The sequence below is a fragment of the Heteronotia binoei genome, chromosome 2 (genome assembly GCF_032191835.1).
Source record: "Heteronotia binoei isolate CCM8104 ecotype False Entrance Well chromosome 2, APGP_CSIRO_Hbin_v1, whole genome shotgun sequence".
Taxonomy (NCBI): Eukaryota; Metazoa; Chordata; class Lepidosauria; order Squamata; family Gekkonidae; genus Heteronotia; species Heteronotia binoei.
In genome coordinates, this window is record NC_083224.1 from 6715006 (window position 1) to 6735982 (window position 20977).

The 20977-nt window shown below is 51.0% G+C and overlaps 1 protein-coding gene across 1 annotated transcript in view; it reads left to right on the plus strand.

The window, feature by feature from the left end:
• COMMD7 (COMM domain containing 7) overlaps positions 1-20977 on the plus strand; it is a 40253-nt gene that overhangs the window by 6885 nt on the left and 12391 nt on the right. Inside the window, 2 exon segments of the mRNA XM_060230517.1 lie at positions 1096-1149; positions 19061-19163. Of these exon segments, the coding sequence (XP_060086500.1) occupies positions 1096-1149; positions 19061-19163 (157 nt within the window).

Sequence of the window (20977 nt, forward strand, 5' to 3'; positions counted from 1 at the left end):
ACATAAGGGAAGCCATGTTGGATCAGTCCAGTGGCCCATCCAGTCCAACACTCTGAGTCACATAAGAACATAAGAGAAGCCCTGTTGGATCAGGCCAGTGGCCCATCCAGTCCAACACTCTATGTCACACAGTGGCCAACCCCCCCCCCTGCAAGTGCCATCAGGAGTTTCTCAAGTGGGGCTAGTAGCCCTTCCACTTTGCCCCCCACCCCAAGCACCAAGAATACAGAGCATCACTGCCCCAGACCATTCCTATAATATTCTGTGGCTAATAGCCACTGATGGACCTCTGCTCCATATTTTTATCCAATCCTTTCTTAAAGCTGGCTATGCTTGTAGCCACCCCCACCTTCTGTGGCAGTGAATTCCATATGTTAGTCACCCTTTGGGTGAAGAAGGACTTCCTTTTATCCGTTCTAACCCGACTGCTCAGCAATTTCATTGAACGCCCACGAGTTCTTGTATTGTGAGAAAGGGAGAAAAGGACTTCTTTCTCTACTTTCTCCATCCCATGCATAATCTTGTCAACCTCTATCATGTCACCCCGCAGTCGACGTTTCTCCAAGCTCAAGAGCCCCAAGCGTTTTAACCTTTCTCCATAGGGAAAGTGTTCCAAACCTTTAATCATTCTAGTTGCCCTTCGGTATAAGAGAGCTTTATATGTGCATCATAAGTGGAAGATGCAGTCCCCTTTCTGTCTTCAGATGGAGCTTGCTGCTCCATCATTTGGAAAACAAAAGCATTTCTTGAGTGCCAAAGCATTATTTTTGTCACATGTAGCTTTATTCCAGGTGAAGGCCTCCTTGTCTTTCATGGTGGAGAGGTTTTGGAGTTACTTGGGCTTATTCGGGGCCTGGAGCTAGTCTACAGCTAGGTTTTCTAATCTTCTAGGGACAGTTTTGCAAGAAGGAATCTTGTGGAACAGGCATGTTTCTTTCTAATTGGACAGCCACACCCAACGGAGTTGTGCAGAGCTTTTTGGACTGCAGGGATGTTTTAGGGTTAACCGCTGACTTTGAATGGGCTGGACGTGGGGCAGGGAGATTCCAGGGCGATGCTGTTTTTTTCTGACTTTCTTGTTCTGTTTCTTTCCAGCAATTTGCTTCCTTAACCGAAGTGATTTTTCAGTTTCTGGGGGAGCCTAAAGAGGTAAGCGTTCTACAAGAGCATGCGTGGAATAAGATGCAAGGGTACAGTTTAGATTGTTTGTGATGTATTTCGACACAGGGGATTTCTACCACAAGCATTCATGTAAAAAGTATTTTATGAAAACAATCCTAAAGTGCTTCACAGAAGTTTGCCATCTTGGAAGAGAGGAGATATTTTATTTTATTTTTTTCGTTGTGGATTTTTATGATTTGTAGAATACTAGTAAAATGCGAGCCTGTTTATTTAGGCAATCTCTATTCTGCCCTTTCCCAAAATGGGCTCAGGGAATCACAGCGTTCTAAAAACAATATCAAACAACAGTCCAAACCAAATCAGTGTAACAAGACCATTTGATACCAAGCTGAATATGAACATGATATGAAGCTGCCTTCTACTGAAATCAGACCCCCCCTCGGTCCATCAAAGTCAGTATTGTCTACTCAGATGGGCAGCGGCTCTCCAGGGTCTCAAGCTGAGGTTTTTCATGCCTACTTGTCTGGACCCTTTTTAGTTGGAGATGCTGGGGATTGAACCTGGGACCTTCTGCTTACCAAGCAGATGCTCTACCCCTGAGCCACCATCCCTCCTCTGCTCTCCAGGGTCTCTCCAGGGAGAGCCAGTTTGGTGTAGTGGTTAAGTGCATGGACTCTTATCTGGGAGAACCGGGTTTGATTCCCCACTCCTCCACTTGCACCTGCTAGCATGGCCTTGGGTCAGCCATAGCTCTGGCAGAGGTTGTCCTTGAAAGGGCAGCTGCTGTGAGAGCCCTCTCCAGCCCCACCCACCTCACAGGGTGTCTGTTGTGGGGGAGGAAGGTAAAGGAGATTGTGAGCCGCTCTGAGACTCTTCAGAGTGGAGGGCAGGATATAAATCCAATATCTTCTTCTTCTTCTTCTTCTTCTTCTTCTTCAAGCTGAGGTTTTTCATGCCTACTTGTCTGGACCCTTCTGAGTTGGAGATGCCAGGGATTGAACCTGGGACCTTTTGCTTACCAAGCAGATGCTCTACCCCTGAGCCACCCTCCCCCCCCTGCTCTCCAGGGCTTCAAGCTGAGGTTTTTCACGCCTACTTGCCTGGACCCTTTTTAGTTGGAGATGCCGGGGATTGAACCTGGGACCTTTTGCTTACCAAGCAGATGCTCTACCCCTGAGCCACCGTCCCTCCCCTGCTCTCCAGGGTCTCAAGCTGAGGTTTTTCATGCCTACTTGCCTGGACACTTTTTAGTTGGAGATGGCGGGGATTGAACCTGGGACCTTCTGCCTACCGAGCAGATGCTCTACCACTGAGCCATCGTCCCTCCCTACCAATGTTCCCTCTAAGCTGTGGAGTCTTGTGAGGAAAAATTTTACTTTGTGAGCTGCTGGCATTGTGAGCTAGTTAATTAATTAGTTTGCTCTAGGGCCATTTTTCCTGAGCTGGGACAAAAATGTGTGAGCTGGAAGCTAAAAAACTGTGAGCTAGCTCACACTAATTCAGCTTAGAGGGAACACTGCCCCATACATATGAAGCTGCTTTCTACTGAATCAGACCCCCCTCGGTCCATCATAGTCAGTCTTGTCTACTCAGACTGACAGCAGCTCTCCAGGGTCTCAAGCGGAGGTTTTTCACACCTACTCGCCTGGACCCTTTTTAGTTGGAGATGCTGGGGATTGAACCTGGGACCTCCTGCTTATCAAGCAAATGCTCTACCACTGACCCACCGTCCCTCCCCAATCAGACCCTTTTTCGTTGGAGATGCTGGGGATTGAACCTGGGACCTTCTGCTTACCAAGCAGATGCTCTACCACTGAGCCACCCTTCCTCCCCTGTTCTCCAGGGTCTCAAGCTGAGGTTTTTCACACCTACTTGCCTGGACCCTTTTTAGTTGGAGATGCTGGGGACTGAACCTCTGACCTTCTGCTTACCGAGCAGATGCTCTACCACTGAGCCACCCTCCCTCCCTCCCCTGCTCTCCAGGGTCTCAAGCTGAGGTTTTTCACGCCTATTTGGCTGGACCCTTTTTAGTTGGAGATGCCAGGGATTGAACCTTGGACCTTCTGCTTACCCAGCAGATGCTCTACCACTGAGCCACCGTCCCTCCCCTGCTCTCCAGGGTCTCAAGCTGAGGTTTTTCATGCCTACTTGTCTGAACCCTTTTCAGTTGGAGATGCCGGGGATTGAACCTGGGACCTTCTACTTACCAAGCAGATGCTCTACCCCTGAGCCACTGTCCCTCCCCTGCTCTCCAGGGTCTCAAGCTGAGGTTTTTCACACCTATTTGCCTGGACCCTTTTTAGTTGGAGATGCTGGGGATTGAACCTTGGACCTTCTGCTTACCCAGCAGATGCTCTACCACTGAGCCACCGTCCCTCCCCTGCTCTCCAGGGTCTCAAGCTGAGGTTTTTCACGCCTATTTGGCTGGACCCTTTTTAGTTGGAGATGCCAGGGATTGAACCTTGGACCTTCTGCTTACCCAGCAGATGCTCTACCACTGAGCCACCGTCCCTCCCCTGCTCTCCAGGGTCTCAAGCTGAGGTTTTTCACGCCTATTTGCCTGGACCCTTTTTAGTTGGAGATGCCAGGGATTGAACCTGGGACCTTCTGCTTACCCAGCAGATGCTCTACCACTGAGCCACCATCCCTCCCCTTTTTTATGAACATATGAAGCTGCCTTCTACTGAATCAGGGTCCACCAAAGTCAGTCTTGTCTACTCAGACCGGCAGCGGCTCTCCAGGGTCTCAAGCTGAGGTTTTTCGCGCCTCTTTGCCTGGACCCTTTTGAGTTGGAGATGCCACCGGCCCTCCGAAAAATACCTCATCAATGTGTTTCGGGTATTTACTGTCTTTAGAAGGTAGGGAATAATATCGTTTGAATTTCTTAAGGGGAATTCCAGAATAAGGAAGGCCAGGATAATACATAGACCTTGAGATGGATGGCCCGGTCTTGTTGGATCTTGGAAGCTAAATGGGGTTGGCCTGGCTAGGACTTGGATGGGAAAACACCAAGGTCAGCCACGGTTGTGCTGCAGAAGCAGGCAGTGGAAAACCACCTTGGTTTCTTCCTGTCCCGAACTGGGTAACCCAGGCTACCTGATCTCATCAAAGCTAAGCAGGGTCACTCCTGGTTCGTCCTTGGATGGGAGACCACCAAGGAACTTTACAAGATTCTGCGTGGGATGGAGAAGCGAGAGAAAGAAGCCCTTTTCTCCCTTTCTCGCAATACGAGAACTCGTGGGCACTCGATGAAATTGCTGAGCACTGGTGGACCTCCTGATGGTGCCTGGTTTTTTTGGCCACTGTGTGACAAAGAGTGTTGGACTGGAGGAGCCACTGGCCTGATCCAACAGGGCTTCTCTTATGTTCTTCTGTGACACAGAGTGTTGGACTGGAGGGGCCCCTGGCCTGATCCAACAGGGCTTCTCTTATGTTCTTCTGTGACACAGAGTGTTGGACTGGAGGGGCCAATGGCCTGATCCAACAGGGCTTCTCTTATGTTCTTCTGTGACACAGAGTGTTGGACTGGAGGGGCCAATGGCCTGATCCAACAGGGCTTCTCTTATGTTCTTCTGTGACACAGAGTGTTGGACTGGAGGGGCCAATGGCCTGATCCAACAGGGCTTCTCTTATGTTCTTCTGTGACACAGAGTGTTGGACTGGAGGGGCCACTGGCCTGATCCAACAGGGCTTCTCTTATGTTCTTCTGTGACACAGAGTGTTGGACTGGAGGGGCCAATGGCCTGATCCAACAGGGCTTCTCTTATGTTCTTCTGTGACACAGAGTGTTGGACTGGAGGGGCCACTGGCCTGATCCAACAGGGCTTCTCTTAAATTCTGTGACACAGAGTGTTGGACTGGAGGGGCCAATGGCCTGATCCCACTGGGCTTCTCTTCTGTTCTTCTGTGACACAGAGTGTTGGACTGGAGGGGCCACTGGCCTGATCCAACAGGGCTTCTCTTATGTTCTTATGTGACACAGAGTGTTGGACTGGATGGGCCACTGGCCTGATCCAACAGGGCTTCTCTTATGTTCTTCTGTGACACAGAGTGTTGGACTGGAGGGGCCACTGGCCTGATCCAACAGGGCTTCTCTTATGTTCTTCTGTGACACAGAGTGTTGGACTGGAGGGGCCACTGGCCTGATCCAACAGGGCTTCTCTTATGTTCTTCTGTGACACAGAGTGTTGGACTGGAGGGGACAATGGCCTGATCCAACAGGGCTTCTCTTATGTTCTTCTGTGACACAGAGTGTTGGACTGGAGGGGCCACTGGCCTGATCCAACAGGGCTTCTCTTATGTTCTTCTGTGACACAGAGTGTTGGACTGGAGGGGCCAATGGCCTGATCCAACAGGGCTTCTCTTATGTTCTTCTGTGACACAGAGTGTTGGACTGGAGGGGCCACTGGCCTGATCCAACAGGGCTTCTCTTATGTTCTTCTGTGACACAGAGTGTTGGACTGGAGGGGCCAATGGCCTGATCCCACTGGGCTTCTCTTCTGTTCTTCTGTGACACAGAGTGTTGGACTGGAGGGGCCACTGGCCTGATCCAACAGGGCTTCTATTATGTTCTTATGTGACACAGAGTGTTGGACTGGATGGGCCACTGGCCTGATCCAACAGGGCTTCTCTTATGTTCTTATGTGACACAGAGTGTTGGACTGGAGGGGCCACTGGCCTGATCCAACAGGGCTTCTCTTATGTTCTTCTGTGACACAGAGTGTTGGACTGGAGGGGCCACTGGCCTGATCCAACAGGGCTTCTCTTATGTTCTTCTGTGACACAGAGTGTTGGACTGGAGGGGCCAATGGCCTGATCCCACTGGGCTTCTCTTATGTTCTTCTGTGACACAGAGTGTTGGACTGGAGGGGCCAATGGCCTGATCCAACAGGGCTTCTCTTATGTTCTTCTGTGACACAGAGTGTTGGACTGGAGGGGCCAATGGCCTGATCCAACAGGGCTTCTCTTATGTTCTTCTGTGACACAGAGTGTTGGACTGGAGGGGCCACTGGCCTGATCCAACAGGGCTTCTCTTATGTTCTTCTCTGACACAGAGTGTTGGACTGGAGGGGCCAATGGCCTGATCCAACAGGGCTTCTCTTATGTTCTTCTGTGACACAGAGTGTTGGACTGGAGGGGCCACTGGCCTGATCCAACAGGGATTCTCTTATGTTCTTCTGTGACACAGAGTGTTGGACTGGAGGGGCCAATGGCCTGATCCCACTGGGCTTCTCTTCTGTTCTTCTGTGACACAGAGTGTTGGACTGGAGGGGCCACTGGCCTGATCCAACAGGGCTTCTCTTATGTTCTTATGTGACACAGAGTGTTGGACTGGATGGGCCACTGGCCTGATCCAACAGGGCTTCTCTTATGTTCTTATGTGACACAGAGTGTTGGACTGGAGGGGCCACTGGCCTGATCCAACAGGGCTTCTCTTATGTTCTTCTGTGACACAGAGTGTTGGACTGGAGGGGCCACTGGCCTGATCCAACAGGGCTTCTCTTATGTTCTTCTGTGACACAGAGTGTTGGACTGGAGGGGCCAATGGCCTGATCCCACTGGGCTTCTCTTATGTTCTTCTGTGACACAGAGTGTTGGACTGGAGGAGCCACTGGCCTGATCCAACAGGGCTTCTCTTATGTTCTTCTGTGACACAGAGTGTTGGACTGGAGGGGCCAATGGCCTGATCCCACTGGGCTTCTCTTATGTTCTTCTGTGACACAGAGTGTTGGACTGGAGGGGCCACTGGCCTGATCCAACAGGGCTTGTCTTATGTTCTTCTGTGACACAGAGTGTTGGACTGGAGGGGCCAATGGCCTGATCCCACTGGGCTTCTCTTATGTTCTTATGTGACACAGAGTGTTGGACTGGAGGGGCCACTGGCCTGATCCAACAGGGCTTCTCTTATGTTCTTATGTGACACAGAGTGTTGGACTGGAGGGGCCACTGGCCTGATCCAACAGGGCTTCTCTTATGTTCTTCTGTGACACAGAGTGTTGGACTGGAGGGGCCACTGGCCTGATCCAACAGGGCTTCTCTTATGTTCTTATGTGACACAGAGTGTTGGACTGGAGGGGCCACTGGCCTGATCCAACAGGGCTTCTCTTATGTTCTTCTGTGACACAGAGTGTTGGACTGGAGGGGCCAATGGCCTGATCCAACAGGGCTTCTCTTATGTTTTTCTGTGACACAGAGTGTTGGACTGGAGGGGCCACTGGCCTGATCCAACAGGGCTTCTCTTATGTTCTTCTGTGACACAGAGTGTTGGACTGGAGGGGCCAATGGCCTGATCCCACTGGGCTTCTCTTCTGTTCTTCTGTGACACAGAGTGTTGGACTGGAGGGGCCACTGGCCTGATCCAACAGGGCTTCTCTTATGTTCTTATGTGACACAGAGTGTTGGACTGGATGGGCCACTGGCCTGATCCAACAGGGCTTCTCTTATGTTCTTATGTGACACAGAGTGTTGGACTGGAGGGGCCACTGGCCTGATCCAACAGGGCTTCTCTTATGTTCTTCTGTGACACAGAGTGTTGGACTGGAGGGGCCACTGGCCTGATCCAACAGGGCTTCTCTTATGTTCTTCTGTGACACAGAGTGTTGGACTGGAGGGGCCAATGGCCTGATCCCACTGGGCTTCTCTTATGTTCTTCTGTGACACAGAGTGTTGGACTGGAGGGGCCAATGGCCTGATCCAACAGGGCTTCTCTTATGTTCTTCTGTGACACAGAGTGTTGGACTGGAGGGGCCAATGGCCTGATCCAACAGGGCTTCTCTTATGTTCTTCTGTGACACAGAGTGTTGGACTGGAGGGGCCACTGGCCTGATCCAACAGGGCTTCTCTTATGTTCTTCTGTGACACAGAGTGTTGGACTGGAGGGGCCAATGGCCTGATCCAACAGGGCTTCTCTTATGTTCTTCTGTGACACAGAGTGTTGGACTGGAGGGGCCACTGGCCTGATCCAACAGGGCTTCTCTTATGTTCTTCTGTGACACAGAGTGTTGGACTGGAGGGGCCAATGGCCTGATCCCACTGGGCTTCTCTTCTGTTCTTCTGTGACACAGAGTGTTGGACTGGAGGGGCCACTGGCCTGATCCAACAGGGCTTATCTTATGTTCTTATGTGACACAGAGTGTTGGACTGGAGGGGCCACTGGCCTGATCCAACAGGGTTTCTCTTATGTTCTTCTGTGACACAGAGTGTTGGACTGGAGGGGCCACTGGCCTGATCCAACAGGGCTTCTCTTATGTTCTTCTGTGACACAGAGTGTTGGACTGGAGGGGCCACTGGCCTGATCCAACAGGGCTTCTCTTATGTTCTTCTGTGACACAGAGTGTTGGACTGGAGGGGCCAATGGCCTGATCCCACTGGGCTTCTCTTATGTTCTTCTGTGACACAGAGTGTTGGACTGGAGGAGCCACTGGCCTGATCCAACAGGGCTTCTCTTATGTTCTTCTGTGACACAGAGTGTTGGACTGGAGGGGCCAATGGCCTGATCCCACTGGGCTTCTCTTATGTTCTTCTGTGACACAGAGTGTTGGACTGGAGGGGCCACTGGCCTGATCCAACAGGGCTTGTCTTATGTTCTTCTGTGACACAGAGTGTTGGACTGGAGGGGCCAATGGCCTGATCCCACTGGGCTTCTCTTATGTTCTTATGTGACACAGAGTGTTGGACTGGAGGGGCCACTGGCCTGATCCAACAGGGCTTCTCTTATGTTCTTATGTGACACAGAGTGTTGGACTGGAGGGGCCACTGGCCTGACCCAACAGGGCTTCTCTTATGTTCTTATGTGACACAGAGTTTTGGACTGGAGGGGCCACTGGCCTGATCCAACAGGGCTTCTCTTATGTTCTTATGTAACACAGAGTGTTGGACTGGAGGGGCCACTGGCCTGATCCAACAGGGCTTCTCTTATGTTCTTCTGTGACACAGAGTGTTGGACTGGAGGGGCCAATGGCCTGATCCAACAGGGCTTCTCTTATGTTCTTCTGTGACACAGAGTGTTGGACTGGAGGGGCCAATGGCCTGATCCAACAGGGCTTCTCTTATGTTCTTCTGTGACACAGAGTGTTGGACTGGAGGGGCCACTGGCCTGATCCAACAGGGCTTCTCTTATGTTCTTCTGTGACACAGAGTGTTGGACTGGAGGGGCCAATGGCCTGATCCCACTGGGCTTCTCTTATGTTCTTATGTGACACAGAGTGTTGGACTGGAGGGGCCACTGGCCTGATCCAACAGGGCTTCTCTTATGTTCTTATGTGACACAGAGTGTTGGACTGGAGGGGCCACTGGCCTGATCCAACAAGGCTTCTCTTATGTTCTTATGTGACACAGAGTGTTGGACTGGAGGGGCCACTGGCCTGATCCAACAGGGCTTCTCTTATGTTCTTATGTGATACAGAGTGTTGGACTGGAGGGGCCACTGGCCTGATCCAACAGGGCTTCTCTTATGTTCTTCTGTGACACAGAGTGTTGGACTGGAGGGGCCAATGGCCTGATCCCACTGGGCTTCTCTTATGTTCTTATGTGACACAGAGTGTTGGACTGGAGGGGCCACTGGCCTGATCCAACAGGGCTTCTCTTATGTTCTTATGTGACACAGAGTGTTGGACTGGAGGGGCCACTGGCCTGATCCAACAGGGCTTCTCTTATGTTCTTATGTGACACAGAGTGTTGGACTGGAGGGGCCACTGGCCTGATCCAACATGGCTTCTCTTATGTTCTTATGAGACACAGAGTGTTGGACTAGATGGGCCACTGGCCTGATCCAACAGGGCTTCTCTTATGTTGTTATGTTACACAGACTGTTGGACTGGATGGGCCATTGGCCTGATCCCACAGGGCTTCTCTTATGTTCTTATGAGACACAGAGTGTTGGACTGGATGGGCCACTGGCCTGATCCAACAGGGCTTCTCTTATGTTCTTATGAGACACAGAGTGTTGGACTGGATGGGCCATTGGCCTGATCCAACAGGGCTTCTCTTATGTTCTTCTGTGACACAGAGTGTTGGACTGGAGGGGCCACTGGCCTGATCCCACAGGGCTTCTCTTATGTTCTTATGTGACACAGAGTATTGGACTGGAGGGGCCACTGGCCTGATCCCACAGGGCTTCTCTTATGTTCTTATGTGACACAGAGTGTTGGACTGGAGGGGCCACTGGCCTGATCCAACATGGCTTCTCTTATGTTCTTCTGTGACACAGAGTGTTGGACTGGAGGGGCCACTGGCCTGATCCAACAGGGCTTCTCTTATGTTCTTATGTGACACAGAGTGTTGGACTGGAGGGGCCACTGGCCTGATCCAACAGGGCTTCTCTTATGTTCTTATGTGACACAGAGTGTTGGACTGGAGGGGCCACTGGCCTGATCCAACAGGGCTTCTCTTATGTTCTTATGTGACACAGAGTGTTGGACTGGAGGGGCCACTGGCCTGATCCAACAGGGCTTCTCTTATGTTCTTATGTGACACAGAGTGTTGGACTGGAGGGGCCACTGGCCTGATCCAACAGGGCTTCTCTTATGTTCTTATGTGACACAGAGTGTTGGACTGGAGGGGCCACTGGCCTGATCCAACAGGGCTTCTCTTATGTTCTTATGTGACACAGAGTGTTGGACTGGAGGGGCCACTGGCCTGATCCAACAGGGCTTCTCTTATGTTCTTATGTGACACAGAGTGTTGGACTGGAGGGGCCACTGGCCTGATCCAACAGGGCTTCTCTTATGTTCTTATGTGACACAGAGTGTTGGACTGGAGGGGCCATTGGCCTGATCCAACAGGGCTTCTCTTATGTTCTTATGTGACACAGAGTGTTGGACTGGAGGGGCCACTGGCCTGATCCCACAGGGCTTCTCTTATGTTCTTATGTGACACAGAGTATTGGACTGGAGGGGCCACTGGCCTGATCCCACAGGGCTTCTCTTATGTTCTTATGTGACACAGAGTGTTGGACTGGAGGGGCCACTGGCCTGATCCAACATGGCTTCTCTTATGTTCTTCTGTGACACAGAGTGTTGGACTGGAGGGGCCACTGGCCTGATCCAACAGGGCTTCTCTTATGTTCTTATGTGACACAGAGTGTTGGACTGGAGGGGCCACTGGCCTGATCCAACAGGGCTTCTCTTATGTTCTTATGTGACACAGAGTGTTGGACTGGAGGGGCCACTGGCCTGATCCAACAGGGCTTCTCTTATGTTCTTATGTGACACAGAGTGTTGGACTGGAGGGGCCACTGGCCTGATCCAACAGGGCTTCTCTTATGTTCTTATGTGACACAGAGTGTTGGACTGGAGGGGCCACTGGCCTGATCCAACAGGGCTTCTCTTATGTTCTTATGTGACACAGAGTGTTGGACTGGAGGGGCCACTGGCCTGATCCAACAGGGCTTCTCTTATGTTCTTATGTGACACAGAGTGTTGGACTGGAGGGGCCACTGGCCTGATCCAACAGGGCTTCTCTTATGTTCTTATGTGACACAGAGTGTTGGACTGGAGGGGCCACTGGCCTGATCCAACAGGGCTTCTCTTATGTTCTTATGTGACACAGAGTGTTGGACTGGAGGGGCCACTGGCCTGATCCAACAGGGCTTCTCTTATGTTCTTATGTGACACAGAGTGTTGGACTGGAGGGGCCACTGGCCTGATCCAACAGGGCTTCTCTTAAGTTCTTATGTGACACAGAGTGTTGGACTGGATGGGCCACTGGCCTGATCCAACAGGGCTTGTCTTATGTTCTTATGTGACACAGAGTGTTGGACTGGATGGGCCACTGGCCTGATCCAACAGGACTTGTCTTATGTTCTTATGTGACACAGAGTGTTGGACTGGAGGGGCCATTGGCCTGATCCAACAGGGCTTGTCTTATGTTCTTATGTGACACAGAGTGTTGGACTGGATGGGCCACTGGCCTGATCCAACAGGGCTTGTCTTATGTTCTTGTGACACAGAGTGTTGGACTGGATGGGCCACTGGCCTGATCCAACATGGCTTCTCTTATGTGACACAGAGTGTTGGACTGCAGGGGCCACTGGCCTGATCCAACAGGGCTTCTCTTCTGTTCTTATGTGACACAGAGTGTTGGACTGGATGGGCCACTGGCCTGATCCAACAGGGCTTCTCTTATGTTCTTCTGTGACACAGAGTGTTGGACTGGAGGGGCCACTGGCCTGATCCAACACGGCTTCTCTTATGTTCTTATGTGACACAGAGTGTTGGACAGGATGGGCCACTGGCCTGATCCAACAGGGCTTCTCTTATGTTCTTCTGTGACACAGAGTGTTGGACTGGAGGGGCCACTGGCCTGATCCAACACGGCTTCTCTTATGTTCTTATGTGACACAGAGTGTTGGACAGGATGGGCCACTGGCCTGATCCAACAGGGCTTCTCTTATGTTCTTCTGTGACACAGAGTGTTGGACTGGAGGGGCCACTGGCCTGATCCAACATGGCTTCTCTTATGTTCTTCTGTGACACAGAATGTTGAACTGGATGGGCCACTGGCCTGATCCAACAGGGCTTCTCTTATGTTCATATGTGACACAGAGTGTTGGACTGGAGGGGCCCCTGGCCTGATCCAACATGGCTTCTCTTATGTTCTTATGTGACACAGAATGTTGAACTGGATGGGCCACTGGCCTGATCCAACATGGCTTCTCTTATGTTCTTATGTGACACAGAATGTTGAACTGGATGGGCCATTGGCCTGATCCAACAGGGCTTCTCTTATGTTCTTATGTGACACAGTGTGTTGGACTGGAGGGGCCACTGGCCTGATCCAACAGGGCTTCTCTTATGTTCTTCTGTGACACAGAGTGTTGGACTGGAGGGGCCACTGGCCTGATCCCACAGGGCTTCTCTTATGTTCTTATGTGACACAGAGTATTGGACTGGAGGGGCCACTGGCCTGATCCCACAGGGCTTCTCTTATGTTCTTATGTGACACAGAGTGTTGGACTGGAGGGGCCACTGGCCTGATCCAACATGGCTTCTCTTATGTTCTTCTGTGACACAGAGTGTTGGACTGGAGGGGCCACTGGCCTGATCCAACAGGGCTTCTCTTATGTTCTTATGTGACACAGAGTGTTGGACTGGAGGGGCCACTGGCCTGATCCAACAGGGCTTCTCTTATGTTCTTATGTGACACAGAGTGTTGGACTGGAGGGGCCACTGGCCTGATCCAACAGGGCTTCTCTTATGTTCTTATGTGACACAGAGTGTTGGACTGGAGGGGCCACTGGCCTGATCCAACAGGGCTTCTCTTATGTTCTTATGTGACACAGAGTGTTGGACTGGAGGGGCCACTGGCCTGATCCAACAGGGCTTCTCTTATGTTCTTATGTGACACAGAGTGTTGGACTGGAGGGGCCACTGGCCTGATCCAACAGGGCTTCTCTTATGTTCTTATGTGACACAGAGTGTTGGACTGGAGGGGCCACTGGCCTGATCCAACAGGGCTTCTCTTATGTTCTTATGTGACACAGAGTGTTGGACTGGAGGGGCCACTGGCCTGATCCAACAGGGCTTCTCTTATGTTCTTATGTGACACAGAGTGTTGGACTGGAGGGGCCATTGGCCTGATCCAACAGGGCTTCTCTTATGTTCTTATGTGACACAGAGTGTTGGACTGGAGGGGCCACTGGCCTGATCCCACAGGGCTTCTCTTATGTTCTTATGTGACACAGAGTATTGGACTGGAGGGGCCACTGGCCTGATCCCACAGGGCTTCTCTTATGTTCTTATGTGACACAGAGTGTTGGACTGGAGGGGCCACTGGCCTGATCCAACATGGCTTCTCTTATGTTCTTCTGTGACACAGAGTGTTGGACTGGAGGGGCCACTGGCCTGATCCAACAGGGCTTCTCTTATGTTCTTATGTGACACAGAGTGTTGGACTGGAGGGGCCACTGGCCTGATCCAACAGGGCTTCTCTTATGTTCTTATGTGACACAGAGTGTTGGACTGGAGGGGCCACTGGCCTGATCCAACAGGGCTTCTCTTATGTTCTTATGTGACACAGAGTGTTGGACTGGAGGGGCCACTGGCCTGATCCAACAGGGCTTCTCTTATGTTCTTATGTGACACAGAGTGTTGGACTGGAGGGGCCACTGGCCTGATCCAACAGGGCTTCTCTTATGTTCTTATGTGACACAGAGTGTTGGACTGGAGGGGCCACTGGCCTGATCCAACAGGGCTTCTCTTATGTTCTTATGTGACACAGAGTGTTGGACTGGAGGGGCCACTGGCCTGATCCAACAGGGCTTCTCTTATGTTCTTATGTGACACAGAGTGTTGGACTGGAGGGGCCACTGGCCTGATCCAACAGGGCTTCTCTTATGTTCTTATGTGACACAGAGTGTTGGACTGGAGGGGCCACTGGCCTGATCCAACAGGGCTTCTCTTATGTTCTTATGTGACACAGAGTGTTGGACTGGAGGGGCCACTGGCCTGATCCAACAGGGCTTCTCTTAAGTTCTTATGTGACACAGAGTGTTGGACTGGATGGGCCACTGGCCTGATCCAACAGGGCTTGTCTTATGTTCTTATGTGACACAGAGTGTTGGACTGGATGGGCCACTGGCCTGATCCAACAGGACTTGTCTTATGTTCTTATGTGACACAGAGTGTTGGACTGGAGGGGCCATTGGCCTGATCCAACAGGGCTTGTCTTATGTTCTTATGTGACACAGAGTGTTGGACTGGATGGGCCACTGGCCTGATCCAACAGGGCTTGTCTTATGTTCTTGTGACACAGAGTGTTGGACTGGATGGGCCACTGGCCTGATCCAACATGGCTTCTCTTATGTGACACAGAGTGTTGGACTGCAGGGGCCACTGGCCTGATCCAACAGGGCTTCTCTTCTGTTCTTATGTGACACAGAGTGTTGGACTGGATGGGCCACTGGCCTGATCCAACAGGGCTTCTCTTATGTTCTTCTGTGACACAGAGTGTTGGACTGGAGGGGCCACTGGCCTGATCCAACACGGCTTCTCTTATGTTCTTATGTGACACAGAGTGTTGGACAGGATGGGCCACTGGCCTGATCCAACAGGGCTTCTCTTATGTTCTTCTGTGACACAGAGTGTTGGACTGGAGGGGCCACTGGCCTGATCCAACACGGCTTCTCTTATGTTCTTATGTGACACAGAGTGTTGGACAGGATGGGCCACTGGCCTGATCCAACAGGGCTTCTCTTATGTTCTTCTGTGACACAGAGTGTTGGACTGGAGGGGCCACTGGCCTGATCCAACATGGCTTCTCTTATGTTCTTCTGTGACACAGAATGTTGAACTGGATGGGCCACTGGCCTGATCCAACAGGGCTTCTCTTATGTTCATATGTGACACAGAGTGTTGGACTGGAGGGGCCCCTGGCCTGATCCAACATGGCTTCTCTTATGTTCTTATGTGACACAGAATGTTGAACTGGATGGGCCACTGGCCTGATCCAACATGGCTTCTCTTATGTTCTTATGTGACACAGAATGTTGAACTGGATGGGCCATTGGCCTGATCCAACAGGGCTTCTCTTATGTTCTTATGTGACACAGTGTGTTGGACTGGAGGGGCCACTGGCCTGATCCAACAGGGCTTCTCTTATGTTCTTATGTGACACAGTGTGTTGGACTGGAGGGGCCACTGGCCTGATCCAACAGGGCTTCTCTCATGTTCTTATGTGACACAGTGTGTTGGACTGGAGGGGCCACTGGCCTGATCCAACAGGGCTTGTCTTATGTTCTTATGTGACACAGTGTGTTGGACTGGAGGGGCCACTGGCCTGATCCAACAGGGCTTCTCTCATGTTCTTATGTGACACAGTGTGTTGGACTGGAGGGGCCACTGGCCTGATCCAACAGGGCTTCTCTTATGTTCTTATGTGACACAGTGTGTTGGACTGGAGGGGCCATTGGCCTGATCCAACATGGCTTCTCTTATGTTCTTATGTTACACAGAGTGTTGGACTGGAGGGGCCATTGGCCTGATCCAACAGGGCTTCTCTCATGTTCTTATGTGACACAGAGTGTTGGACTGGAGGGGCCACTGGCCTGATCCAACAGGGCTTCTCTTATGTTCTTATGTGACACAGAGTGTTGGACTGGAGGGGCCACTGGCCTGATCCAACAGGGCTTCTCTTAAGTTCTTATGTGACACAGAGTGTTGGACTGGATGGGCCACTGGCCTGATCCAACAGGGCTTGTCTTATGTTCTTATGTGACACAGAGTGTTGGACTGGATGGGCCACTGGCCTGATCCAACAGGGCTTCTCTTATGTTCTTATGTGACACAGAGTGTTGGACTGGAGGGGCCACTGGCCTGATCCAACAGGGCTTGTCTTATGTTCTTATGTGACACAGAGTGTTGGACTGGAGGGGCCATTGGCCTGATCCAACAGGGCTTGTCTTATGTTCTTATGTGACACAGAGTGTTGGACTGGATGGGCCACTGGCCTGATCCAACAGGGCTTGTCTTATGTTCTTATGTGACACAGAGTGTTGGACTGGATGGGCCACTGGCCTGATCCAACATGGCTTCTCTTATGTGACACAGAGTGTTGGACTGCAGGGGCCACTGGCCTGATCCAACAGGGCTTCTCTTCTGTTCTTATGTGACACAGAGTGTTGGACTGGATGGGCCACTGGCCTGATCCAACAGGGCTTCTCTTATGTTCTTCTGTGACACAGAGTGTTGGACTGGAGGGGCCACTGGCCTGATCCAACACGGCTTCTCTTATGTTCTTATGTGACACAGAGTGTTGGACAGGATGGGCCACTGGCCTGATCCAACAGGGCTTCTCTTATGTTCTTCTGTGACACAGAGTGTTGGACTGGAGGGGCCACTGGCCTGATCCAACACGGCTTCTCTTATGTTCTTATGTGACACAGAGTGTTGGACTGGAGGGGCCACTGGCCTGATCCAACAGGGCTTCTCTTATGTTCTTCTGTGACACAGAGTGTTGGACTGGAGGGGCCACTGGCCTGATCCAACATGGCTTCTCTTATGTTCTTCTGTGACACAGAATGTTGAACTGGATGGGCCACTGGCCTGATCCAACAGGGCTTCTCTTATGTTCTTATGTGACACAGAGTGTTGGACTGGAGGGGCCCCTGGCCTGATCCAACATGGCTTCTCTTATGTTCTTATGTGACACAGAATGTTGAACTGGATGGGCCACTGGCCTGATCCAACATGGCTTCTCTTATGTTCTTATGTGACACAGAATGTTGAACTGGATGGGCCATTGGCCTGATCCAACAGGGCTTCTCTTATGTTCTTATGTGACACAGTGTGTTGGACTGGAGGGGCCACTGGCCTGATCCAACAGGGCTTCTCTTATGTTCTTATGTGACACAGTGTGTTGGACTGGAGGGGCCACTGGCCTGATCCAACAGGGCTTCTCTCATGTTTTTATGTGACACAGTGTGTTGGACTGGAGGGGCCACTGGCCTGATCCAACAGGGCTTCTCTTATGTTCTTATGTGACACAGTGTGTTGGACTGGAGGGGCCACTGGCCTGATCCAACAGGGCTTCTCTCATGTTCTTATGTGACACAGTGTGTTGGACTGGAGGGGCCACTGGCCTGATCCAACAGGGCTTCTCTTATGTTCTTATGTGACACAGTGTGTTGGACTGGAGGGGCCATTGGCCTGATCCAACATGGCTTCTCTTATGTTCTTATGTTACACAGAGTGTTGGACTGGAGGGGCCATTGGCCTGATCCAACAGGGCTTCTCTCATGTTCTTATGTGACACAGTGTGTTGGACTGGAGGGGCCACTGGCCTGATCGAACATGGCTTCTCTTATGTTCTTATGTGACACAGAGTGTTGGACTGGAGGGGCCACTGGCCTGATCCAACATGGCTTCTCTTATGTTCTTATGTGACACAGTGTGTTGGACTGGAGGGGCCATTGGCCTGATCCAACATGGCTTCTCTTATGTCCTTATGTGACACAGAGTGTTGGACTGGAGGGGCCACTGGCCTGATCCAACAGGGCTTCTCTTATATTCTTATGTGACACAGAGTGTTGGACTGGAGGGGCCACTGGCCTGATCCAACATGGCTTCTCTTATGTTCTTATGTGACACAGAGTGTTGGACTGGAGGGGCCACTGGCCTGATCCAACATGGCTTCTCTTATGTTCTTATGTGACACAGAGTGTTGGACTGGAGGGGCCACTGGCCTGATCCAACATGGCTTCTCTTATGTTCTTATGTGACACAGAGTGTTGGACTGGAGGGGCCACTGGCCTGATCCAACAGGGCTTCTCTTATGTTCTTATGTGACACAGAGTGTTGGACTGGATGGGCCACTGGCCTGATCCAACATGGCTTCTCTTATGTTCTTATGTGACACAGTGTGTTGGACTGGAGGGGCCATTGGCCTGATCCAACAGGGCTTCTCTTATGTTCTTATGTGACACAGAGTGTTGGATTGGAGGGGCCACTGGCCTGATCCAACAGGGCTTCTCTTATGTTCTTATGTGACACAGAGTGTTGGACTGGATGGGCCACTGGCCTGATCCATCAGGGCTTCTCTTATGTTCTTATGTGACACAGAGTGTTGGACTGGATGGGCCATTGGCCTGATCCAACATGGCTTCTGTTATGTTCTTATGAAGTCCAGGGTTGCTTCAAAGAGGCAGGCCATGGCCAACCACCTCTTAGCATCTCTTGCCTTGGAAATATCTCTTTTCTGAGTGGATGAACCTCTGAGTTGAATGCCAAAGGTCGCAGATTCAGTCTTAGCATCTCCAGTGACAAGATCAGGTGGAAGGTCGTCTGTGCCTGCCTGACCCTTCAACTGGAGATGCTAAGAGTGAGAGGCCTTTGCCTGAGACCCTGGAAGAGCTGCTTCCAATCTGAGTGGACAATACAGACCACGATGGACCAAATTCTGTAGGAGGCAGCTTCACGTTCCTCCTTGTGTTCTCCTGCTGCAGGTGGAAAAGTTTCTCGCCCAGCTCTCTGACTTCGCTGCCCTGAACAAGATCAGCCTGGGACCACTAAAGAACATTACCAAAAGTCTCCTGTTGGTGCCAACCAGTGAGTACGAGGACTTTGGGGTTCAATGACGGTTCAGCCAGTTTGGTGTAGTGGTGAAATGCATGGACTCTTATCTGGGAGAACCAGGTTTGATTCCCCCACTCCTCCACTTGCAGCTGCTGGAATGCCCTTGGGTCAGCCATAGCTCTGGCAGAGGTTGTCCTTGAAAGGGCAGCTGCTGTGAGAGCCCTCTCCAGCCCCACCCACCTCACAGGGTGTCTGTTGTGGGGGAGGAAGGGAAAGGAGATTGTGAGCCGCTCTGAGACTCTTCGGAGTGGAGGGCAGGATATAAATCCAATACCTTCATCTACCTCACAGGGTGTCTGTTGTGGGGGGAGGAAGATAAAAGAGATTGTGAGTCACTCTGAGACTCTTCGGAGTGGAGGGCGGGATATAAATCCAGTATCATCATCATCTCCTTCTTCAATCTTCATCCTTTTTTATTTCTTCTTCTTCGAGTTAGGCAGGCATCTCATGAAGGAAACTTGAGCCAACAAACTTTAACTCAGCTTTAGCTCAAAGATTTTCTCAATACGGTTCCAATCAGCAAAATTCTAATTCTGAGATGGTATTGGTCAGCTCGCATGATGTAGCTACTCCTCTGTGTCCTAAACCATGTGGTTTATCTGCTTCTTATTTACATTACTGATGGTCTCGTCCCTGTATTTTGCATTTCTGGCAACAAGTTATTATGGTGATAAATCAAATGTTAGATGTTAACATTTGGTGTTAACATTTGGAGCCAGTTTGGTATAGTGGTGAAGTGCGCAGACTTTTACCTGGGAGAACCAGGTTTGATTCCCCGCTCTTCCACTTGCAGCTGCTGGAATGGCCTTGGGTCAGCCAGAGCTCTCGCCGAGCTGTCCTTGAAAGGGGGGCAGCTTCTGTCAGAGCTCTCTCAGCCCCACCCACCTGACCGGTTGTCTGTTGCGGGGGAAGAGGATAAAGGAGATTGTGAGCCGCTTTGAGACTGATTCAGAGAGAAGGGCGGGGTATAAATCTACAGTTGTCTTCTTTTTAACTTACCTGTTGACCCGGTGGTGATATTACTCGATTGCTGGAATGGCTCGGCTGTTGAAAATAGCAAAAAGGACATTATATCCATTTTGTTATCAGTTGCAAAAAATGAACTGAACTGGCTTTAACGTGGAAGGACAAACATCCTCCGTCTCCGCAGCACTCAAACGTAAAAATACGGAACTATTTTATTTTAACCAAATTGGCTTCTTCCTCCTCTCTGATTTCTCCTCTAGTTTATGGGGGGAAAGGTGGTGGTACCTTAGTTTCCTGTAATCATTTACCTCGCTAAGGAAAATATTTTTCATCGAAATCCTGTATATTCTAGCTGGATATATTTTTATTGATGTGTGCGTTACCGCTTTTTGATTTTAGTGGTTTTGTTTTGGTGTTATCAATAAAAGTGTTGTTTAAACTTTAAAAAAAAAAGATGGTTCACCATTTTCCCTGGATATTTGGCAAAGGGAGCTTGGAGTCTAGAGAGCCAGTTTGGTGTAGTGGTTAAGTGTCTGGGATGCTTATCTGGGAGAACCAGGTTTGATTCCCCACTCCTCCAATCGCAGCTGCTGGAATGGTCTTGGGTCAGTCATAGCTCTTGCAGAGTTGTCCTTGAAAGGGCAGCTGCTGGGAGAGCTCTCTCAGCCTCCCCCCCGCCTCACAGGGTGTCTGTTGTGGGGGAGGGAGATAAAGGAGATTGTGAGCCTCTCTGAGACTCTGTCCTTGAAAGGGCAGCTTCTGGCAGAGCTCTCTCTCAGCCCCACTCGCCTCACAGGGTGTCTGTTGTGGGGGAGGAAGGT